Source organism: Argiope bruennichi, chromosome 1, assembly GCF_947563725.1.
Source record: "Argiope bruennichi chromosome 1, qqArgBrue1.1, whole genome shotgun sequence".
NCBI lineage: Eukaryota > Metazoa > Arthropoda > Arachnida > Araneae > Araneidae > Argiope > Argiope bruennichi.
The window spans coordinates 77,186,412-77,210,466 of NC_079151.1; the positions used below are offsets into that span (position 1 = coordinate 77,186,412).

The 24,055-nt window shown below is 26.4% G+C and overlaps 1 protein-coding gene across 1 annotated transcript in view; it reads right to left on the reverse strand.

Moving 5' to 3' along the window:
- Positions 1 to 24,055, reverse strand: part of LOC129971385 (rapamycin-insensitive companion of mTOR-like) — a 50,324-nt gene that overhangs the window by 9,311 nt on the left and 16,958 nt on the right. The window contains exons 12-26 of the mRNA XM_056085104.1: positions 23,966 to 24,046; positions 23,279 to 23,376; positions 22,258 to 22,435; positions 20,672 to 20,770; positions 19,607 to 19,789; positions 15,930 to 15,989; positions 12,339 to 12,487; positions 10,669 to 10,795; positions 10,343 to 10,507; positions 9,704 to 9,859; positions 9,177 to 9,286; positions 8,666 to 8,846; positions 6,943 to 7,049; positions 3,861 to 4,853; positions 1,634 to 1,769 (exon numbers count right to left, since the gene is read on the reverse strand). Coding sequence (XP_055941079.1) covers positions 1,634 to 1,769; positions 3,861 to 4,853; positions 6,943 to 7,049; positions 8,666 to 8,846; positions 9,177 to 9,286; positions 9,704 to 9,859; positions 10,343 to 10,507; positions 10,669 to 10,795; positions 12,339 to 12,487; positions 15,930 to 15,989; positions 19,607 to 19,789; positions 20,672 to 20,770; positions 22,258 to 22,435; positions 23,279 to 23,376; positions 23,966 to 24,046 — 2,823 coding nt within the window. The remainder of the gene's footprint in view (positions 1 to 1,633; positions 1,770 to 3,860; positions 4,854 to 6,942; positions 7,050 to 8,665; positions 8,847 to 9,176; positions 9,287 to 9,703; positions 9,860 to 10,342; positions 10,508 to 10,668; positions 10,796 to 12,338; positions 12,488 to 15,929; positions 15,990 to 19,606; positions 19,790 to 20,671; positions 20,771 to 22,257; positions 22,436 to 23,278; positions 23,377 to 23,965; positions 24,047 to 24,055) is intronic.

Consider the following 24,055-nt stretch of genomic DNA (forward strand, 5'->3'; position numbering starts at 1 on the left):
GAAAAGAATAAGAGCAGGGTTATAATCACAATTTGAAGTTAAAACTACAATGTCAAGAAAATTATTAATACCAAATTATAATGCATGATTCAACATAACTGCAACTCAACCATTATTATCACAAACAAACTAATACTAAATTCTGCAAGCAATAAAATATTTTTTAATCTACATAAATACAGAGAAAAATTGCATATTTTTTCAAAAATTCAATTTCAAATATATATATATATATATATATATATATATATATATATATATATATATATGTTATTGCAGGTTTTTAGATAAAATATAAATGTTCTAGATGTTCATTTTTTCTGATTTGTATTGAATTTTTCAGAGAAACAAAGAATTAAATATTATAGAAAATGGCATTTCAGTTTTTTTTTCTTTTTTCTTCTTCAGCATCTTTTCTTAATAAATCAAAGAATTTAATTCTACATTTAGACCATGTATCTTAATTCAGAGAAAGAGAGAGAGAGAGAGAGGATAGGAGTTAGAATGGAGAAAAGAACACAGGAAGCATATTTAAAGCATTCTGTTTTTATTTTAAGATATGCCAGTTAATTATAAGCTTTTCATGGAAAAAGAGCCATTTTATATAAAGCAAGTCTTTGCCTAGCATCAAATTCCTTTTAATTTCAATAGCAAATAAATCATCAGAAATCAGAAGTAGCTCCTTATAATCAAAAATCCTATTGTCAGTCATTATGAAACATTTCTTTTAGAATATCAGAATTTTAGATACTTACTGAGATAATATTTAAAATAATTTTTCATAAAAATGAAAGGTTTTTACATATTTTTTTCTCCAATAATATTCTAAATTGGTGTAAAAATATTGATTCCATTAAATTCTATAAATAATTTTATAATTAATTATTATAAATTTCCATTGCATTTCATAAAGAAATTTTTGCAAAAAGGTTTAACATAAAATATTTCAACATTAGTTCTGCAATTACAGAAAGAACTTAAAAAAAAAAAAAAAAAAAAAAAAAAAAAAAAAAAAAACATCCAAGATTAATTTAAAGTCAAAGCAACTGTATATTATTAAATAAGCCTTTAAACATAAACTGTAAGAGATCTTTGTACTTTGAATTTTCTTAGTTACATAGGGTCAAAAAGTACAACCTATCAGATTTAGCTCTGGAAGCCAGGCTATATTTACTATACAGGTACAATTTTTATTCAGTAAAAGTCCTTTTTTTAAATATTAAAACATAAAGGCTTATTGCATTCCATCACTTGATTCCAAATAAGTAGAATTTAGAAATAATTTATAAGCTCTCCTAATTAAAAAAAAAATATTATAATAAAAAAACTTTAACTCTTAATTAAAAAAAACTACAATCTTTATTCCTTGCAGTAATTGAGAGAACTTTATGAAAATATGCAAACAAACCAATAGCACTAAAGCTGAAATGAAATTTACAACTAGCTAATCTTCAAAAATATACCTATTTACAATTATCAAATCATTGAATCTTAATATAAATTATGAGAAAGAAAGGGAAAAAGGCTAAGAAAAAGACTTGTTTTTAATATTGAATTTCAAAACTGATTAATAGAATGACTAATAGAATTTGTATCTATCAAATAAATAAAACAAAAAAAACAAGAAACTTACATGTAAAATATAGTCTAAATCTGAAGGAAGACATAACCCAATATACCGACTTTCAGGTATTTTCTCAGAGTCTTGGCTAGAGTTTCTAAATTTCATGGCATCTTCCTCAGCTTCTGAGAAAAGTATATCACTCGTTCTAAAACACATGCAAAATAAAAAGTAAGTATAAATTAAAGCAAAGAAAGCATTTCTCTATTCCAAATTTAAAAGGTTTAACATGAAGCAATGATATTGTTCCGAATTTCATTGCAATGAAAATCAAATTACTGAACTAACTTTTCAAAAATTACTTAAACTAAAAGAAAAAAAAAAATGTATTCATTCAAACAAAATTTGTATCATTAAAAAATCACATTTTTTGTTTTAACTTTTAAAATGATGTAAAAATAATTTTTTTATCATATATTACTTGATTTTATGGCAAAACTAAATTAAAAATTGGATTTATGTTTTTAAATTAAAATTTTAAGTACAATTTTGAAAAATCTGTTCTTAATAGGTCTCTGATACTTAAGAAGCAACTTCTTGCCAAATTCCATACTTCTAACTTTAATGGTTTATTTTCTCAGTCAACCAAGATAAACATTTATATGCATAGAAATATTTCAATGAGAAAAAAAAGTGTACAAGTTATAAAAAGAGAAAAAACAAAAAAATGTAAAAAAACTTATTTAATTCAATGAATGGTTGGATTGTTGAACGAATAATAATTTTGATATGCATGGTTGAATATTTAAAAAGACAATGAAAAAAAAAATCATGAACATTGAAAACCTGTAGTTAAAATTTCATCAGGCTGGATTATAATTACTATCATAATTATACACCACAATGAAAAAAATTTAATACATAACATTAAAATACTTTTAATAGATCATTCAAAAGATTACTCCAAATAATAATAAGAATGATGACTGAATGTATAATGTATTAAAAAAATTTCACTATAACTGTTTCTAAAGCTGTTTCACACATGTTCAATGTATCTCAATGAAAATTGGAGATAAAACACTAAATTCATCCTGTAATATTCTTATTTTCTGTATTGGAGCAATCTCTGCATTCTTCTTTAACAATGCGTAAAAGGTTAAACATATATTTATAAATGTATATTTAACTTTTATATAGGTAAAGCTTAAATTTTATAGAATTATTTTATAGTAAATGTATATTTAACTCAAATAAATTAAAACTCAAATAAATTTAACTCAAATAAAACTAAAACATTAAAAAATTATTTTGAATGGCTTTCGATTTGCAACAGTATCAACAATTCATATGATACAATATGTATTCCTTCGGAATAACCATTCCAGTATTTTCAATAAATAGCAAACACTATGTTGAAGAAAGAGGGAACAAGAAAAAAAAAAGTCATTTGGCATTATCTTAATATGTAATGACATCCCTAGATCTATTTCCCCCGGAATTTCTTTTCCAAATTTTTCCCTTTGTTGATGTTCTTTTTTGATACATCCAGTAAACAAACTCTTATGATCATGCTTTCAATGTATCATATACAACATCTGGATGCTTACTAACATGTCAACAACACTTCCATACTCAATTTTTTTTTTTTTTTTTTTTTTGCACTTTTTAAGAAAATTAAGCACTTTTTAAGATGCTTAAAATTGGATTTTCAATTTAAGCATTTTTAAAGTACTTTTCACAGAGCTATGCACCCTTTCAAATAATAGTACAAATGTGGTTACTGCAAAATCATTAGTCAGAGTAAATAAATAAAAACATACATTTTCATAAATCTGTTAAAACAAAAATTAATTAAAATAAATCATGTATATGCTGTTAAGCTAAAAATGTGTTGAACTGTGAAACTAATTGGACCAGTTTATTAAAGTAGGAGCCTCATATTATATACTGTTAAAAACTGCTAAAAAAGGCCATTTAATCTGTTACTGACTGTTTAGATAATAGATATAACAAGAAGAAAATATTACATTTATAATTGGACAAGAAGAATGATAAATCAATACTGATTTAGAAATTAAATGCATTTATTTGGTTATATTTTTCTTTAAATGATCAAGGAGAATAATTTGTAGATCTACAGATTAAAAAAAAACAAAATAAATATATCACTTCCATATTTAAAAATACATAAGAATTCAAAATTTTAACACTTATCGGCATGCATTTTATATAAAAGAAAATCTTAAGATGTAATCAATAACTAAGTTGTTTTTTAAAAAAATCCTTAAGTACTCACACATTAAAAATTTTAGCAGAATCTGCATCCAGACTTTGTGATTTGAGGTACCTTAAAGAAGCATCTACTTGAGTTGAAGATGCATCATGGAAACTCAGTGAATGAACACGTCGTCTTTGAATGTCTTTTAATGTAGCATAGCCAAGGGCATCCCGGGCACTTGTTATTAATAATGGCGATGACTTATCAGGTGACACTGGACTATGAAGATGAATACTGTGACCCCGAGAAAGTTGTTTCAACAATGAAGGTCGTTCTACACATCCATCTGATGATTTAGATGAGTTAACTGATGATTCACTAGCACCAGGTTGCAAACTAGAACTACCCGAGGAATGTTGCTTTGGTTCAACTGCATGAAAATTAGCTTTGGAACCTGTGGAACTCATTTGTAATTCATTCTCTTCTTCTTCTTCATTATCTTCCATATGGAAGTTAAAAGTTCTCATGGTTACTTCAGACGTGCTGATACTTCGCCTCTTTCTATTTTTATTAAAATTAGGAGGAGGTGATGAAAATGATGAATAGGCATTCAACGCATCCCAACTGGAGGATTCTGCAACTTCAAACAGTACATTATCTTTTCTTTCTGATTGGCAATCTGATGAGGAACGAGGGCGACAATTTTCTGAATCAGAATCAGGATCTACTAAAGGATCCCGATGTGATGGCAACTCTATGCAGGAATTCTGTAGAATATCTTCACTAGAGGTATTTGAAATTTGGCTTTGACTTCTATTTAAATCAAATTGTGAAGTTCGTACTATGAATGACAAACTGGTAGGAAGGGCTCCCAATGGCCAATCACTACTCATGCTGCTGAAAGACCAAGTAGACTTTCTTGCAAACTGTGAATTATCCACTAAAATCTCCTCTTTAATAAGAGGCCATTTTTCCTCATGGTTCCTTTGAACTGCTTCCCAGCCATGTTCCCTCAAAATATCTGAGCCTTCTGTGGTAGAACTTAGCAAACCCAAAATAAAATAACATGTGCTGTAAAAAATGAAATTTTGATAGTATGTGTTCAAATTCATATGTTAATAAAAATTAACAGATCCAAAAATGAAATTAATCATCTAATGAGAAATAATCTTCATAAAATAAACAATACATAAAAAAATTTGTTTTTCGAGCAAAATAAATCTTTAAAATTTGACATGAATGAATAAATTTCACCTCATTATAATATAATTGTAGGTTTAAAAAGTCTTTTCAAATTTTTAAAAACCATTCCAGTTTTTTAAATAATCATTAAAAGTGGAAATAGAAACTACAGATTGTAAATTTTACTTCATTTCTAGTTATCAAGCCTGAATTTTTATTAAATAATGTAAGTATCAACTTTTATTTCATCCACAACTATAACTGTATAATGTTTATTCATTAAGAATTCATAACATTTACAAATAATGCAAATACCATCTGGAGGTATGAGGGAAAACTATAAAAAATGATTTAATATTCACATTGATTATTCAAACTGGAAAAAATTATAGTAAAAAAACATAATTTACATATAAAAATCAGAGCTATGTAACAGGAATAACATCCCAATCAATATTCCTATTTCAAACACTAAAGAGGATCCACAATAAGTTGGTTTAGTTCAGTTTAGATTAACAGTTCATTACAAGGCAATGCAACAACTATATTGTGAACGATTTCATAATTTGAAAGACCAAATATCAAAAATAATACCTCAGTAAACAATCCCTTCTCCCAACTTCCACATAATACTAATGAAAGGATATTTGACTCCTGAAGGATTTAATATTTGCAGATCAAGTATATAATGCATAGTGGAATCGGGTCTCAAATCAGTAACACTCCAGTCCTAAAGTTGAGGTTCTATGAGGAAGTCACTATAATCCTCACAAAAATTTTAGAATGATACAATTGAAAAACTTTAATAAAATATTATTGAATTAATGTAAAGCAAGCATGAATGAATTTAGAGCCAATATTAACTTTCAGCTTTCCAATTTATAACAATCAATTTATCCTTTTGGATATAAAAATGCTATAATAAATATCAAATTGAATCACAAAACTTGCAAATTTATTTACAAAATTATGCACCTACATTTTATGCAATACTATCTTTAAAAAAATCAAAATTCTGCTATGGACCAACATTATTACATATATCATAAATAATTGGATTCTTAAAAGCTTAAATAAAAATTTTGAGCAGTTTGATAATTAGTCTGTATTCTGAGTAAGTCTGGCAGATGTTTGAAAAATAAAATATTAATGATTCAAAGATTTTTTAAAAGAAATTCCAGAATTTTTTTCCGGTTAAATACTGTTAGTCCATAAATATCGAGAAGGTAGTAAATAAAACTCCCTTAAAAACTGCTTTTCAAACCTTATTTTTCATATTTGAGTTATTTCGTTTCTCATGATTAAAAGCAAAACAATTGTATTTTAACTTATGAATAATCTGTATTTTTAACTTATGAATAATCTGTATCTATAGTAACAATCAACATAAACTATTTTAGAATAAATTTTCAAATTTCATATAAGCAAATCCCTTACCACTGACCATAAATACAGCATTGACATAATATTTTATGCTGACTATCAATGAAGTGAGAAATATCAATGGTTATTCTCATAATTAATCATTTCAAAACAATCTGAAAGCATCAACAGAAGATATAAGACTTCTATTTGCACCTCAAAAAGCAAGGCCAATGAATAATTTAGAATTTCATTATTTAAGACAGCTAATAAATACATTATACAAGATGCATTTCAAAAAAAAAAAAATCTTATTAATAGTTTAATTATGTATTGTGTAATAATGTATCAATTTTGATTCCTTTTCAGCTTTCAAGTAAATTATGCATTTATATGTAATATTTAAACAAATAATATTTTATTCAATCTAATATGTTTAATACTAATGTCAAAATAGTTTAAACTGGCCTTCTTTCTTGTTTTTTTAATACTATTGCAAGACCTTATTTTCATCAAAGTAACAATCTACTTCTATTATTTCAGAATACATCACACCTACTGTGCAAGTGAACATATATAACTAATGCTGCAAAATAGAATAATTAAAGAAACTCACCCTCTTACAGCAAAAACAGGAGCTGTAGCTGCTAAATCAACTATACAGGGAATAAGATCTTCCTTGATTATTATTTTCAAACCTAGAGGATAAGAACCAACATGACCCTAAAAATATAAGAATAAAATTAACACTTATGAATACAGAAAAGGGAAATAAAAGAGACAATAATTTAAGGGTGCATTTGAAAATAAAGTAAAGCTTGTGCGGGTTGAGGTTCGAACTCGCAACGTTAGGGTTCGTAGCCGAGTAACATAACCACTGGACAAAAGAGTACTCTCTTCTCCGGAAGTTGTTAACTGGCTTTTGATGTTACCACTACAAGCTTTTATAATAAATTTAAAACACAAAAACGTTTTTTATAGTTATTGAACAAAATTCTATAAAATTCCCCAGTTACAATACATTTCAGAAAATTCAAAAAGTTTCACTGTAATTTAATAATGAATATATTTTTTTTTAAACAACCATTCCAAAATTAAACCTAATTTAAAGCAGGATATTAGAGATGGAGAAATTTTAATAAAATAAAACTTACTTTTCTGTAATAGACAATTTTATCTTTATTAATAATAAACTAAAACGTGTGTATTGGACCTTTATATGGCAGATCAATAAACTTAGGGCTTAAAAATGCAATTTTATTTTAATATCATTCACTTTACTTTTCTACTTTAACATTTATGTATGCCTTAAATTTGGCATTTTTTGTTCCTGATGTTGTTTTGGAAAATATTAATGCATTATTAATAAATTCATTAAAAAACAACAAAAGAAACAAATCACATTTTGGAATATTTTATCATTAATAATATGTAGCTCTTAACTAATAAATTTTCCCTCTGCAAATCAAACCTGTTGACGGCAATTCCATAAATTGAAACTTAAAACATCAATCTACATTAAAAGTAGTATTTTGCATAAATACAGGGAAAAAAAAACTTGCAACAGTATAATATTTTTCATTAGTATTATAATTCATTTGGTATATACAGAACTTGAGAAATTCTAGTTTTGCAATATTTATGTATGTTTATATATATTATCTTAATTCAAGTCTTCTTATTCAGTGCTACTTTAAGAATAGACATTGACCAGAAAAGTGTGAAAACTGGTGGATAATTTTTTAAAAAAATTAGAAACCTATTCAAAAATAAACAAAAAGAAATTCCCAGATATGACCAACAGAAGATACATTATTATGAAAATCATAGTATACATGCAAAGGTTTCCATAAAATAAAGTAGTACATTAAAAGTATCTACATTAAAAGTCAAACTATTTTTTTTAGTGCAATGTTGATTCTGGTGCACTAATGTCTGCAGCAAATTCTCTCCGAAAAATTGTTTTGTAACAGCTCCTGTATCAAGACCAAAAAAAAAAAAAAAGGAGGGGAGAAAAAAAGATGCATATGAATTATGGGGTGTTAAATTAATCAGTCCTCTAATGATTAGATTTATTTTGTATTTTTTTTAAGTCATGCACAAAGTGCCACACTTTTCTGAAAAAAGGATAAAGTTGTAAGCAGCTCTGAATAAGATGACTTTTATTTTGGATGCATAATAAATACAAATATGATTTTTAATGAAAAGCAATAATTCCAGACAAAAATTCCCAATTTTTAATAATGAACTGCAAGTAAACTAAGGAATGGTGTTATGATATGTATATAACAGTATAAATATATAACAGATAAGTATATATTAGCATTTTTCTTGCATACCAAAGCCCATAATGATGCCTTCAAATGTAATATATCCATGTCAGTAGAAAAATTCGGATGGCATATATTATTATATAATTCAGGAAGTACACCATTATCAAGCAGAATATTAACACCCTCATGATGTTGAACCAACTGTCCATACATATGTGGAGGCAAATATACATTGCGAATAGTATGACTGCAAAAACAAGAAATGAAGGCTATTAAGAATAGTATACATTTGCTAATTAGAAGCATAAGTAAACAAATTCTTTCATTAACAGATTTTACATAAACAGCATACAAATTGAAAAAAAAAAAAAATCTATTTATCAGGAGGAATTAAAAGATAATGTTAAACAATAATAGCCAAATGTAATAAAAATAACTTTTTAATTTATTTAGATTCTAGAAGATAGATTTAGATTTCTTAATTTTCCTGATTTTTATTATTGGTTTTCTTCTAGTGAAAACTTCAATGAAATATGTTGATATTAAAGGATGAAAAGATGAATGAAAAATTTATTACCTAATATCTGAACTACGTCTTCCATAACTTCCATCAGTGCCTCTTCTGTGATGAGTAAAAGCTTCATTCAGCATATCTTCTACAACTTTAACATATTTAAAATTGTATATCTGTAATTGAAAGAAACTTTTATAAATCTCCCTTTCTAAAACAAATTCACATATGAAACTAGAAGTCCTTTTGTTTACTTCTAGTGGAAATCAAATGAACTATAATTAATATTTCAATTAATGAATTCTTTTTAAATTATTCTTGAATTACCTTATTCAATTATTGCAAAAACTTTATAAAATATATGTTTCATTTTAACCAAAATTAAAGGGTTTTTTTTCTACAGACAATTCTAAAAACAATTAGATTGATTCTTTTTGCCTTTATGTCATGATTATCATAGCTTTTTTGACAAATTAATGTCAACTGATTTGTTTTTGTTAGAAATAAACTATCACTAAAAGGATACAAGGGAACCGATTTTAATATTTAGAGTTTAAATTTCTATTTTTCATGTCTGAAAAAAAGAATATTACCTGTTGCCATCGTTCCAATTCACCATACAAAAAATTAGATTCTCGTAGAAAGTTAAAACCACTTTGGACGGACAAATATCTCACAAGTAACAGCAAACCTTTATCTCCCAGTTGTAAAAGAGATGGCCTTAAGGATATTAGAGCTTCTAAATTTTCCTATAAAATCAATAATAACCATTGATTCAGTTAAATAATAAATAATCTCTCACTTCTTGCAGATGAGATAGAAATTAAATTTATGGATGAAAATGATTTTATAGATAAATATAGCTTCATAAAAATTACATAGTTTTAACTGATTTTTAATAATTGCACAATTTTATAACTGTAACATTATTAGAGTTTTAAGAATGGTGTAGATATTGAATTTCATAAGAAAAAATTGAAACAGATGACAAAAACAAGCTATTCGAGAAATTTTAGAAACATACAACACATTTTCTTTCCATAATAGCTACCTTGCTTAGAAAATGTACACTAAAAGGTCTTTATAAGCAAACTAATCATTGCACTCAGAAAATTAGTCATACATTCATTAAAATTAATGAAATTCCTACAACGAATATCGGAAACATAATAATAGCAATAAGAAATTTATCAATGTGTAAAAATAATTTGATTCGTGTAAAAATAACATACCTGAATCGTACAAGCTTCATCTAAAATGTCAAGGGCAGCAGCAGAAACTAATTTGCTAGTGTCATGGAGTTGATAAACTAAAACTTCAATTGCCCACTTGCGAAAATCTGGAAGTTTGGCTCTCAATAATATAAGAAGAAAATTTGTTGCATATAAACGAGTAGCCTAATTGACAAAAATAAAATTGAACATTTAGTAAAAAATATTCCCAACACATACCTACAGTCATATATTTAATGTACTTTATTAAAAAGCTACAGAATATTAAAAATAAATCAAAACCGAATTTTCCATATACTATTTTTGGATAAATATACAAAACTAACCTCTTCAGATCCAGTTAAAACTTTAGTGAGAATAGCTCTTGAGAACCCCTCTTTGGTATAATCTAGAGCAGATATTATGAGTTTTACATAAATATCTTGATTGGTAATACTGACAAGATGGAACAAACTGAAAAGAAAGCAAATAATTAATGGAAATAAAATCTTCTCAAAGAACATTATTAGATGTTTAATTAGTTTATTACTTTTCTTATAAATATAAAATTAGATTTATCAGTGATCTTCCAAATTTATCATCTTAAAATTTTAATGAAAAAAAAAACCTTTTATGGTAAATTAAACAGAATAAAAAAGTAATTAAAAGAAGTTAAGAGTTTGATTGGGTTGCTTTAGAAGTTATTGCATTTTTACAAATAAGAATTAAATGGTAAAAATATTTATAAATATAAATAATCAGCAATCACAACAATTTACTTAGTATTCTAAAAGTTACAAAATACTTTCAAATGGTACTGAAAATTTCAATTAAAAAAATAAATAAAGCATCCAAAAGATTAACTTCAGTGCATATGCAAAAGCAAAGCAAAATAAAATAAAGATTTAAAAAAAATATACAAAGAAAATATTAATCATAAAAGGATTTGTTAAACTAGACAAATATATATATATATGTAATATTATTTGTTGTGAAGCATGATGCAGTTTGAAGACAATGAAGATACTTTTAATTTCGTGATGTCGTTTTATTTCATTTTGAAGAAGCAAGCATATGTACAAGTGACGAGCACACAGAACGACACAGAAAGGAATGAGGGAAGAGCTCTTAGACATTTTATCCCTGGTCTTAAATAACCTATGATTTTGAAAGGGAAAATATTTCTTTACAGTGCTAATGTATTATGAGATTTCGATAGGGATTTTCATTACACGGGTGGACAAGGTAGGGGAACACAGGGAGATTTTAAAAAAGAATTTGCTTGATCAGCCGTATGTTATCTCTTCACACGTAGTGTGGGAAAGTTGGATTTTAGCTGATTTAACAAAGCTTCTCTTGAATTAATGAAGTAGTGACAGTGGAATTGGATCACGAAATAAGAGAATATTTTAGAATAATGTTACTATGGGCTAAATTAAGATAAAATCTTGAAAATTAATTAAATTGAAATTAGAGTTAAAATATCATTACACACACACACATATATATATTCATTTTACTGATTTATATATTTATAAATCAGTAAAATATAAGGCTACAGAGAAAGGAAAAACTGATTAATGGTGAAGTCATTCCATCAAGTCTTTCATGTTTTCTGATGCTGATTTATACAGTAAAAATAAGTCAGCAGAAGAATTTACATCATTTCACCAAAGAATTAAAAATGATCAAAAGTTTAAAAAAAAATGCATACAGGTTTTCTTTCACCATACATAAAATGGGCAATATATTCAAAAATAAAAATTATGTTTTCGGGATTCTGAAACATGATTGAAATCGTATAAAAATATAAAGCGACGTTCCAATGACCTGCACACGTTTCGCCCTCGACCCCTCTTGTGGATCCTTTGATGTTTGTCCAGTTTAGTTGATAAACTAGACAGGCATCAAAGCACCCCAGAAAACTGCAAGGGGGGGCTGAAGGGGGAAACGCGTGGGCCGCCTGAAGATTCTCTGATCGTAGGAACGCCGCTTAATGTTTTACAGTGATACTTACTTCTGAAATGTGCTACATCTATTAAGAAATTTACATCCTTTATGAGTACTTGACAACTTTCCAATGAACAAAAAATACATCTGACTAAATGTACTTGAAACTTTTATAGGGCTTAAAATTGAATTCAGACGGTCACCATCTTTAGTTAACTGAAAATAAAAAGGAATCAGCAATGAATTTAGTTACAGGAAAATATTGTAGTTCCTAAGTGATTTTTCAAATGTACATACATCAAAAGATAAATAATTGCATCACATTAGAATTTTAAGAAAAATGCATAGCTTTAAATTATTACGTTTAATGACAAATAGCTATGCATTGTCTTTGCCAAGCAAATAACTTTAATTTCTTATGTTAGACATGAATCAGTTTGTTTTCTAAATAATTTAATTATTTAGGCTCACTTCATTTTTGAGTACTATATAAAGTCAGTACATTTCAATTTTAATAACAAATCTATCAAATTTCATCTAATTTAAAATAATTTAAAGGGACAGTTCATCTTATGCTATTATAGCTTCTACAGGAGCAACCATTTTCATGTTTACTAAAATTGTAAATAAACATGTATACATATATATCAGAAATTAAATCAATTTAAGCACTGTCATTTATGTTTAGAGCAAAAAAATTATCCTATAGTCCAGCGAAAAAGCTGCAAATATCAAAAAAATAAGTAATTTTAATTCAGTGATTTCAGCTTTTGAAGAAATTTAAAGACAAAATAATCCATTAAATTATTCATTTGCACTGTCATTTCATTTTATAAAACCAAAGGAAAAGAGGGGAAGAAATTTTAATGAATCCCAATAATTCATATGTAATTTATTTTAAATGGTCTTCTTTTAACAAATTGTCATACCTTCGCTACAAAAAATTCATTCAAATAATAATGTTGCCATTTCATTTTATAAATTCAAATAGAATTCGAATTCGAAGGGATAGAAAAAAAATCAAAGAGGCAGGAAATCAATAGTTTAAAAAATTTAAAGGGATTTAAATTTTTTATAGTAGTTTATGGTAGTATTAATATAGTTTATAGTAGTTTTTAATCAAGTAGCTTACTTTTCAACTGATATAACTTTCTGTATTTCATTAATTGATACTTTGAACATTTATTCATTCTGAATTATTTTGGATCAATTTACTTGATTAAATTATAAAATTCATAATCCTTTCTACTGCTCTTACTGTAACGAAAATCACAGAAAAACAAATAAAACTTTTAAAAAAGAAAAAATAAATTAAAGCAAATGAACATCATATATATATGTATATATATATTAGTGGCCTTCGGCAACTAGCCAGTTTGTCAGTATTAATGTTCACTAAAATTTACAATTAATATTTTAAGTTACTTGGTCTCATAATAGATTTTTAAGCTTCAAATTTTGATAGTCATATATAGTTCACTTATGTTATTATGCACGCTTTAAGCCGTTTTGTTCATTGTAACATGGATCCCTCTCCACTTTTCTATCAGCGCCCATAAAATTTAAATTAAATTGGAAATAATAAAACTGCAATTAATATAAAGACATTTTTTACTGAAACCAAGCATGTAATTAAAAATAAAGAGAACTGAAAGCAGAATCATTTGATATTGAAGTTTTATGTGCACTACAGAATAATTTTCATATTTTATAATATCTCAAGAAAGTATTCAACAAAAAATTTCATGGATTCATCGTAAAATTCAGTTATTAGTTTTATTTTCAAGAGGATTTAAATGATGTCAATAATAATATTTTATTTTTTTGGTTTATAAATATACATAAAAAATTATGAAACTTAAATTTTAGACAATCCTTTGGTCCTAAGGAATCGTATTCTGCAAAATATTCTTGATATTTCAACTTTTAAATAAATAAATAAATGCATCCATCTTCTGCAATCAAATATGATCAATTTATTAAATTTTGAATATTACAATTTTAGAACAATTTACATTTTTATATTCTAGGCTAATCACTCTTGAGAAACCCTGGGAGATGATTAGCTTCTTTGAGACGATCAATGAAGTAATCTAGAATAGCTCATTTTCATAGTATCGTGATATTCAAATTTTCATAAATTGGTCAGTTTTAGTGATTGCTTTAGTTGATTGGAGTGCAACCCTTTATTTAAGGTATTAGCGTCTCAAGAATATTTTGTTTAATATAATTCAATGGCAGAGGATATATGTAAAAATTTAAAATTCCGAATTCATCAGAGTATTTATTGTCCCAAATTATTTACTTCATTTAGACCATTTTATTAGTAGATGTATGTCCCAAATTAGTCCTGATTAGAATGGATATTCTATATATATTACACTATGCCTTAATTAAAACTGAATTAATATAATAATATAGCTATTATAAATCATCAATGAAAACTTTCAAAAATCTTTTTCTTCTTTTGCCAACACATGCAGACACACATGCATACACAAACACTAATTTAATAGTCATCTTTGGATAAACTCCAGGCACCGATTGGTGTATTTTCTTCAAGACGCTGGATGGAAAGTTCTAAAATCATTCGCTTTTTAGAACAGTGATATTCAAATTTTCATAAATCAGACAGCTTTAACGACTGATTTAGTTGACTGGAGTAAAATTGTTTTTATTTAAAATATTAATGTCTCGAAAATATATTGTTAAATATATTTTTGAGGAAGGTGAATCTATGCAAAAATTTAAAATTCGTAATTCATCAGAGCATTTATTGACTCAAGTTCCATAAAATATAAGTATTTACTTCGTTTAGAGCATTTTGTTATCAGAAATATGTGTATTATTAAAGGTTTAGCAAGTAACTATTGGGTCCTGATTAGAGTAGATATCTTGTATATATAAAATTCATATTTGCTTCAAATGAAACTTATTTATTGAATTAATAATATAGATACTGTAAAAATCAGAAAAAATTTTCTTACATTTATTTTTAGAAAGTATGATATTTCATTTCATACAGACATGTGCTGAAAATTACACATTTCTAGATTTAATTTCCAAAACTAGATGACTTATTTTTTAGATTGGAGCTTTCATCATTGTGATAGAAACACATTGATAAAAATTCATTTATTTCCATGAATGCAAAACGTGCTCATGCAGGTTAAATTTTTCTCTTGCTTAAAATAAATTGTTGAAAAATATGGTTAAAATATTTTTTTAAAAAAAAATTCGTTAAAAATAGAATTTTTAAGTAATATGTTAAAAACACTGGTATCATTAGAAAACTAATCTTTTAAATCTTATCTTGATGTAAAAATCATGTTTGTGCAAAAATATTTTTTGGAAGCTATTGTGGAAAAATGCCGAAATTCCACACAATTTTTAATTAATTAAAATTCTAATCAACAATTTTAAAAAATCACTCCAAGGTGTGCACTTCCTGGCCTCCAAGGTGTGCACTTCCTGGCCTCCAAGGTATACACGTGCCAAATTTGGTACCTGTAGTTCTGGCCTGTAGAGTGCCAAGTCACACACACACACACATTGAGCTTTATTATAAGGATATATGTTTAAAAACTTTGGGTTCACTTTAACTTCTGAGTTGCACAAGCTAATATTTTTTATACTGAAAAATTAAACTTCTAATTACCTGAACAAAACAGCTATTCAAATCGTTCAGAAAATCATCTAAATATTCTTGAGCTTTAATCTGTTCAAAAGATGAAAATGGAATAGTTCAATATAACAGATTTTGGATAATTTCAAAACTAAAATGTAATTATAATAATAGTTGTAATATTAAATTCAGATGACCAAATAACAATAATCTCAATAATTCAAAATAACATGAACATACCAGTGTAAATCAAAAATTATTAACACTTTGATTTTTAAATTTTCTTTCACAAATATAATGATGAAAAGTAATAAAATACTATTGTATAAATGTATATGCATTATTGTATAAAATATGTAATAAAAATACAATTATATTTCTTAAACACTATCTCCTTTCTTTTTAAAGCATTTTTGCCTAGAAATGTGCATGTCCTGATGGGTAAAATATATTAGTTTATCACAATTTGTGAGATGCTTATTATTCTCCTACAATTCATCTCTGAAAAGTCCAAAGAGGTAGCATTAGAATGATTATGTGCTTTGAATTATAAATATGGTAATGGCACACAGAACTCAAATGGTCAATGTAGCCACATGTAGAAATGCACTGAGAAGAATGTGCATAAATTTCTCTTTATAGAAACTAAATTCATTGTGCTATTCATTTAATAATCAGAATCATGATTAATATATTGTCGAATTTAATTTGTCAGTAAAATTTTTTATTCTAATTAAATCGCCTTAATCATCAGTGGTAAATAAACATTCTGAATAAGTTAATAAGGATTTAAAAAATTTTTGAATAAACTTTTTTTGTTCCTTATTAGGTTGCAAAATATTCTGCAAAAACCTCAGATTAAACATAAATAAGTGAAACTACCAAGAAAGTAATTTTGATTTAAAATTTTCTTCTAAGTACTTTTTAAAATCTTATTCATTTTAGGTCATAATCAATCAGTACTTCATTTTCCTAATTATTTTTTAATTGCAGAATTTTTTTTAAATTTAAAATTTGAGCATGAATTTTTTTGTCTAACTAAGAGGAAATTATAAATGGAGAAAAAAAAGTTTATGAAACCATCATTAAAATTTTTGTATCATAATGTTAGATGTGATAATTACAACAGTTAGCACACTCTCAAGATGCAGAAATTAGAACACTATTCTCTATTCCTCCTTCATACACACCATTGCTGAGTGACCATATATTGAAAAACTGAAGAAAAATGATGCTATCAAGAGCAAATTTCATTAACAGGACTACAATTCTACCAATTTAACTTTTCAGCAGCCTTGCCCCCTATACCATTGTGAAAGATTGAGTGTACTTCCTAGATATACCAAAATAAAATTCCAATATGTGAAAGTCCAGTAACTAAAACTTTGACACAATTAGTATAGGAGTAATAAATACAGATATACCATTACAAAAGCTATTGACTTTTATAAATGAATACAATATAAATAATACAATACAGAATATAAATGACTCCTACATATAGTTAAATACTGAAGGGACAAAGCACGCAAGCAAATAAAAGGAATGATATATTTAAATTTCTTATAATAAAGATACCAATAAAATTTGACTTTCTTATTTAAAAATAATGATTGTGCATTTGTCAGAGGAATAATAGTTAAATATCTATAGCAAAAATATAAGCCTATTAATAAAATTAATCAAAATAAACTACGAGGTGCACCAAAACGTCACAATTTTAAAGATTCATTAAAAAAGAACAAATGCCGATTAAAAAAATTTTCAATTTATATGAATGACATTTAAAAAGTTTGGATTTTTTTTTTTTTCAGAATAAAGAAGTATATAGAACAAAAAAGACCAATAAATGGCCCTAATATTTAACATATGAAGCAGATGTATGCAAACCAAGTTGTCAATAAAAGATAATGAACAGAAAAACAATAATAACACAGCTCTTCATTCCACTGATTTATTTAAGCAACAGTTGTTCAAACATAACTTCCACCATATGATATGAGAAAAACAAGGTGAATCACAATACTTGTGACAGCTAAGTACAATTTTTCTGAATGAATTACATATATATCTGCTAAACGGCATCTTTGAATTCAAACAAGGTGAAAGAGAAGGACAATATACAGCAATAAAAAATCTACAGGAGTAAAGTCTGGTGACTGTGAGGGCCACTTGGTTTTACAGCCATGACTTATCATTTATATCCCCATCTTATCATTTTTCAACCAAAGTTTTTTTTAAATGGTTTTACTGAAGTAGTAACATGGGACATGGCAACACCTATGCTGCATGAAGTTTACTGCAGACAACACATCTTTTTCCTGCAATGCTGGTTCAATATCTCAGTCTTTTAATGAAAAAAACTGAGGTATTGTTCTGCAATTATATGCATGTTTTCCAACCTGAAACAGGCCAACACTCTTTGATGAAGAAAATTGATTAACCAAAGAGGCACAGAAATCAAATCAAATCAAATCGTCATATGAGGAGAATGAAGTGGCTTCTTTGCATATTCAAGCAGATCCGGCATTGCACAAATGTGGTTATTATATGGATTAATGTCCTCAAAGTGGCTTTATCTGCCCACAATACATTAAACACCAATGTGGTTCTCATTCCATTTTTGCACAGCTTACATGGTGAATGATTCCTTTGTAGTGGTATCTGCCAGTAAAACCTGGTGCAGTGACAACAATATGTGCTGATACCAATGCAATGTCCAATGAAAAATATATTAATTAATGATGTAGGCATTCTCAAAACATTTTCAATTTCATGAGCATTGCTGTTTTCCTTGAATAAGTGTTCAAGCATATCCATAACTGTCATTACATTTTTCATGGCAGTAACAAGAAGGTTTCAAGTCATGGACTAGCATTTAAATTGCCTGTTTCTTCAAAGCATCGCATAATTTAAACAATCTAATTCAATAATTTCTGAAAGAATGCAAATGATAATTTCAGGGATTAATTCTTTTTATAAATATTAGTTTGATAAAAAAAAAAATTCTTTCCTAACAATTGTAAATGTTATTTTGTTACCAATTAGCTTAGTTCCACATCAATTTTTTTATGGATTAAAGAATCCAATGTTTCGGCATTTCAGTGATTAGATAAGTTATCTCTTTTGTAAATATTAAAGGCTGATGTAACAGTCTGAAAAGTTTTATTTCTTTTGTAAATATTAAAAGCTGATGTAACAGTCTGAAAAGCTTAGCACCCTTGGGTGTGAAATTGGGCCTTTTTTAATCTACATTCATTTCAATCCTCACATTTTTGCAAGGCATCAGTTGCTGATTCATCATTTTTCTAAAATCCAACCAACTTAATTTGGTAATGATAGCACATTGCTGGCATTAAATGAAAAGTGTCAGTGCATCTAAGTGTTTTACTGGCAGGTCGAATTTTCACTAAACCCCTTCATTTATGCATGCCAGATTCATAAGACAGCCATCTGAAAGACAACTTTTTCTTTTGCGTTTAAGAAAAATCCGATCTCTTTCTAAGGCCATTCATGCAAAATGCAATTTTTTCTTCATCATTTGTTCATTTTTAATGAATTTTGAAATTGTAATAGACTTTTGGTGCACCTGGTGTATATGTAAAAGAACTAAAATCGTTCATGAATTAGACATGCATATTGAACAAACATGAAAAGCATTATTTTATCAAAGTCCTATCATAATTATAATAAGATAATTAAAAGAATACCTCTTCTAACTCTAAAAAGAATTCTAAAAGGTGACAACCAGTAACACAGATCTGCCGCCCATTTTCTTTGTCAAATTCCATTTCAGAGAATTCTTTGCTACTAGGTTTGAAAAAGTGTAATAATTTCTTAACAAATGTTCGATGATTGGCATCTTCTAATTTTTTTAATGAATCAGTTGGATTCTAAAAAAAGGAAGAGAAAACACACAGGAAGAATTATCAAATATTTTTTAATGAAATTATTATGAGCACAGCAATATTTAGTGAATTAAACATCCTTCACTATAAAAGCAAATCTCACATTTGAATATACATTATATTAAAATGTGAGATTTGCTTTTACAGCAAAAGAGAAATTTAGAACAAAATAAATTCTATGATGATAATGTTTCAGCACTCAATTTAATTGAAAAATTGAACATAAAATGAAGAAATGCATTATTATTTCAAGATAATTTCTCATGAAAATTTTATTTTAAATGTCAAATAAATTACAACATTTAGTTATTACAAAAGTTTCAAAAGTTATAATTATCAGTAATTACAAAACTATTTTTCATTACAGCAATTACAAGTAATTTATACACATCTGGCATTTTTTGTAAAAACATTTTTATTGATGAAATTCATTTGTTATTAATATTTAAATTTCTTGGTAACAAACTCATGTATTTAAATAGAAAAATTCTTTTCAAGATAAAATTTATGATTAATTGACTTAGAGAACAAACCTTAATTTATAAATTTAATAACCCTTAATTCCATACCCTGCCTCTCTAAGCTATTAAGAATGTACTATTCACAAAGTTAGATTTATAATACATTTGAATACTGAGGTAATCCCAAATTCTTAACAGAGAAAGTATTTATTGAAGGACCTTTAAAAATAATTCATATGCAAATATATAATAAATTTATGTGAAATACAATAAAATAATGGCATATCATAAGAAACACAACTATGCTTGTAACATACATCTGAAATTTTACTATATATCGATTTATTTAAATGCATTTCTTGGAGCAGTTAATTTACAGATGCATTTTTCAGTTATTCAATGTTACCTTTAAGATGCAATCAACAAGATCCCAATCCCAGCTTTGGTATTCTTTGCTCACAACGAGAGTATCTCTTATAGCTTGATCAACACCATCAGCCATTTCCTGCAGTAAAAATTGTTACGATTGAAGGAAAATTACTATATACAAAAAAATACATGAAAGTTTCTAACTGCAAAATTAATTTAAGACAAAATAATACAGATCATGTTGCATATATACTGTTTAAAAGAATTTATAACAAGAAAATTATAGTGCAACAATTCTGTATTAATATTAAGCAAAAAGATTCAGGGTTATTCAGAAAGAATGAACTGACATTGAATTACTATTTTTCAGCCTTCGAAGATTTCAAAGGAACAAGTGATTTGCCATTTGAAGGTGTAAGTTTCTAAGCTTTAGATGATTGTCATGAGAGGATAATAAAATCATCAACCTCTCTTGATATTCAATTAGTTCTCAGCAGTTGAAAAAGAATTCTTTAATAAAAAGTATTTGGCATTATTGAGTCCGCATAAGAATTAGTTGTTGACATCCATAGAGTATTCTAAATGCAGGTCAAAGGTAAACTGCATAAATGCCTGAAAATTTTCAATGTTCAGGTACTTTCTGATAAAATTAGGAAAATCCCTTAAAAATTTATAAGAAAAATTTCAATATTACATCACAGAACCATTAAGAGAATAAAAATACTCCAGGGAAAAGCTGGACGTGTAAAGAGGTTTATGAAAAAGGAATATTATTGTAAATGTGTCTAAAACAAAGTATATGAACATTTATACTTTAATGACTTATTCTTAACTTCTAAAAGGACAAATCTACCTTAAAATGTAGAAAATCAGTAATTCCCTTTAATTCAAGTAAATGCTGAAGATTTCATATTTTTTTAAAAAAAAGTCATAATCATAATGATATAGTAGTGTAAATAAATTTTTGAAAGAAAACTTGCTTCATTAATTGAAGAAAGTTTAAAGGGAAGTCCAAATCATATTCTCTATGCTTAGTCTACAAGATTACCAAATTTCTCGCCACAGATTTATTTTTATTTATTTATTTATTTTTTTGTTCCCCAGAAGAGATCTTGTTCATTAGCCCCAAAATTTGGAAAATAGTAAAATCATCTCACTAAATCTTAAAGTGATACAGAGAAGAAATCACATAATCTCTGTTTGTCAAGTATATTTGAGTGCTTAAAATAATTTTTTTAATTAAATATATCTTTCTGAAATCGACTCTATCTTTTTAAATTACTGTTGTCATGATTCGGGTAAATACTAAGCTTAACTGCATTTAATTTATTGTAATTGAATTCATTATTCTGCAAAACTTCATTGTTAGTAAAGAGTCAATGACTGTGCTTAAACATATTCTTTAGAATTTTATTCAATTTTCATACACACAAAACAATTACAAATAGGTTAAGCAAACAAATACACAAAAAGAAAAATGTTTTCAAAATAAAATATATGCATACATGTATTAAGAGAAAATGCATTTAAAAATGCACCTAAAACATGCTGATACTTTAAAAAGATATTTTTAATAGAAAATGGTAGAAAAAAATGCTTTTGAAATACAGAATTTTACTATACCTGTTTTAAATATTTCCATAGTTTTATTTTATTAACAGTTCCCACAAAGAAACCTTTTTTCTCACGTTCCGGATTACAAATATGAAGAAGATTGTTAAGCACTAAGCTGTTTGGCACAGCACCTTTTTTCTTTATTTCATGAATTCGAAACAAACAAGTGATGGCTGCAGTTGCTTGACTAAATCAAAGTAAAAACATATTTCTTCAAATTGAGAATATATACATATGTAGTATTTTACAAAAGCTATTAAAGCAATAAATATTGTAAAAAAGACACAAAAGATAATTATAAAAGACAACTAAAAGGCATTTTGCTTGTATGTATAAAACCTGTAAATTGAGATATTTCACAGACAAATCTCATTTATGAACATTTCTCATTGATAACAGCAGCATACCAGAATCAGTACTTAACTTGCTGAATTTTCACATCATTTTAATATTAGGGCAGATTGAACTTATACTGAATCTGAAGGAATATAAAAATGTAGTGGGTGTGAGAATGTAACATCAGACTTCTGCAATCTTATTTTAAGTTAACAAGCAAAAATTCTTTGGTCCTAAAAACTAGCTTTAAAAAAATTATAAATTTTAAAAAAATAAAATAAAATGGAAGGAAAAAAATTACTTGTTTAATCTATTTAATTTTGATGCAAACTGTAGATTAAATTCAGCTATTTGTTGGATTTAAAATAGTTATTCAGTCAACAGTTTAATTGTTTTTGTACAAATTTAAAATAAATACTTACCATTCAAAATTTATCTGCTTTAATAATAAGAGTTTAATTTCCCTCAGCTTCAAATTCTTCAAGATTATATGTTAATGATAATTTTATGATTAATATTTTGAAATTATTTCAACTAATTGTTTTGAAACTCTGTGCAAAAATAACAAAGCAGCTCATTTAAATAAAAAAGCTATCCTTTATACTAAATTAATTAATATTTTAAAGTTGCAAAAACAAAACATTAACTAATTCATCAATATCTGTTTTACGTAAAAAAGGAAAAAAATTATTACTTTTGTTCTTTGGCTGACTTAAAAGAAGCAGCTGATGATATGAGAGTTGGCAAACAATTAGATAAATGACTACAATCAATAGGAAGGAACTGGTTTGCCTAAAAAAAAGAAAGAAAAGTAAAAGCTTGTTAATCCATTAAAAAAAAAAAAAAAAAAAAAAAAAAAAAAACAAGTAAAAGGAAGAGTGATTTAATTTTTAAAAAGAGATAAACACATTAAATTATTAAAGTATCTTTCATCTCTAATGTAAATATGCACACCTAGAAATAAAATTAGCACATAGGATTATAATTTTATTAGTATATATGATCTCACAAGTTATTGACAAATTTAAAAAAAAAAAGAACTATTTGTGATATTTTTTTGTCTTTTAAATTATTTTAGGAAGTTTTTTAAATAATAATTTTACAAAAATAAAGCAATACAGCAATAAGGAATACGAGTACAAATATCTCTTGTTTAAGAAAATATAATATAATCTAAAGTTTATACATTCTTCATGTATCACAAATCTTCTTTAAAAATAATTGAGACAAAAAAAAAAAAATAAATTAGACTTAATTTAAGCAAAATTTGTAAAGGATATATCATTGAAAAATTCATTATTTTTATTTTAAAAAACATCTTTGTTTTATTCAGGTTAAAATGATAAAATGAAAAGAAATCTACTAATTTTTGTATGCATACCATATATATGAATTCACCAAGGAAAATTGTAGCCCTTACTGCTAAATTAATTTCACTAGATACAATGACTTCTGATAAAGCCTAAAAAAT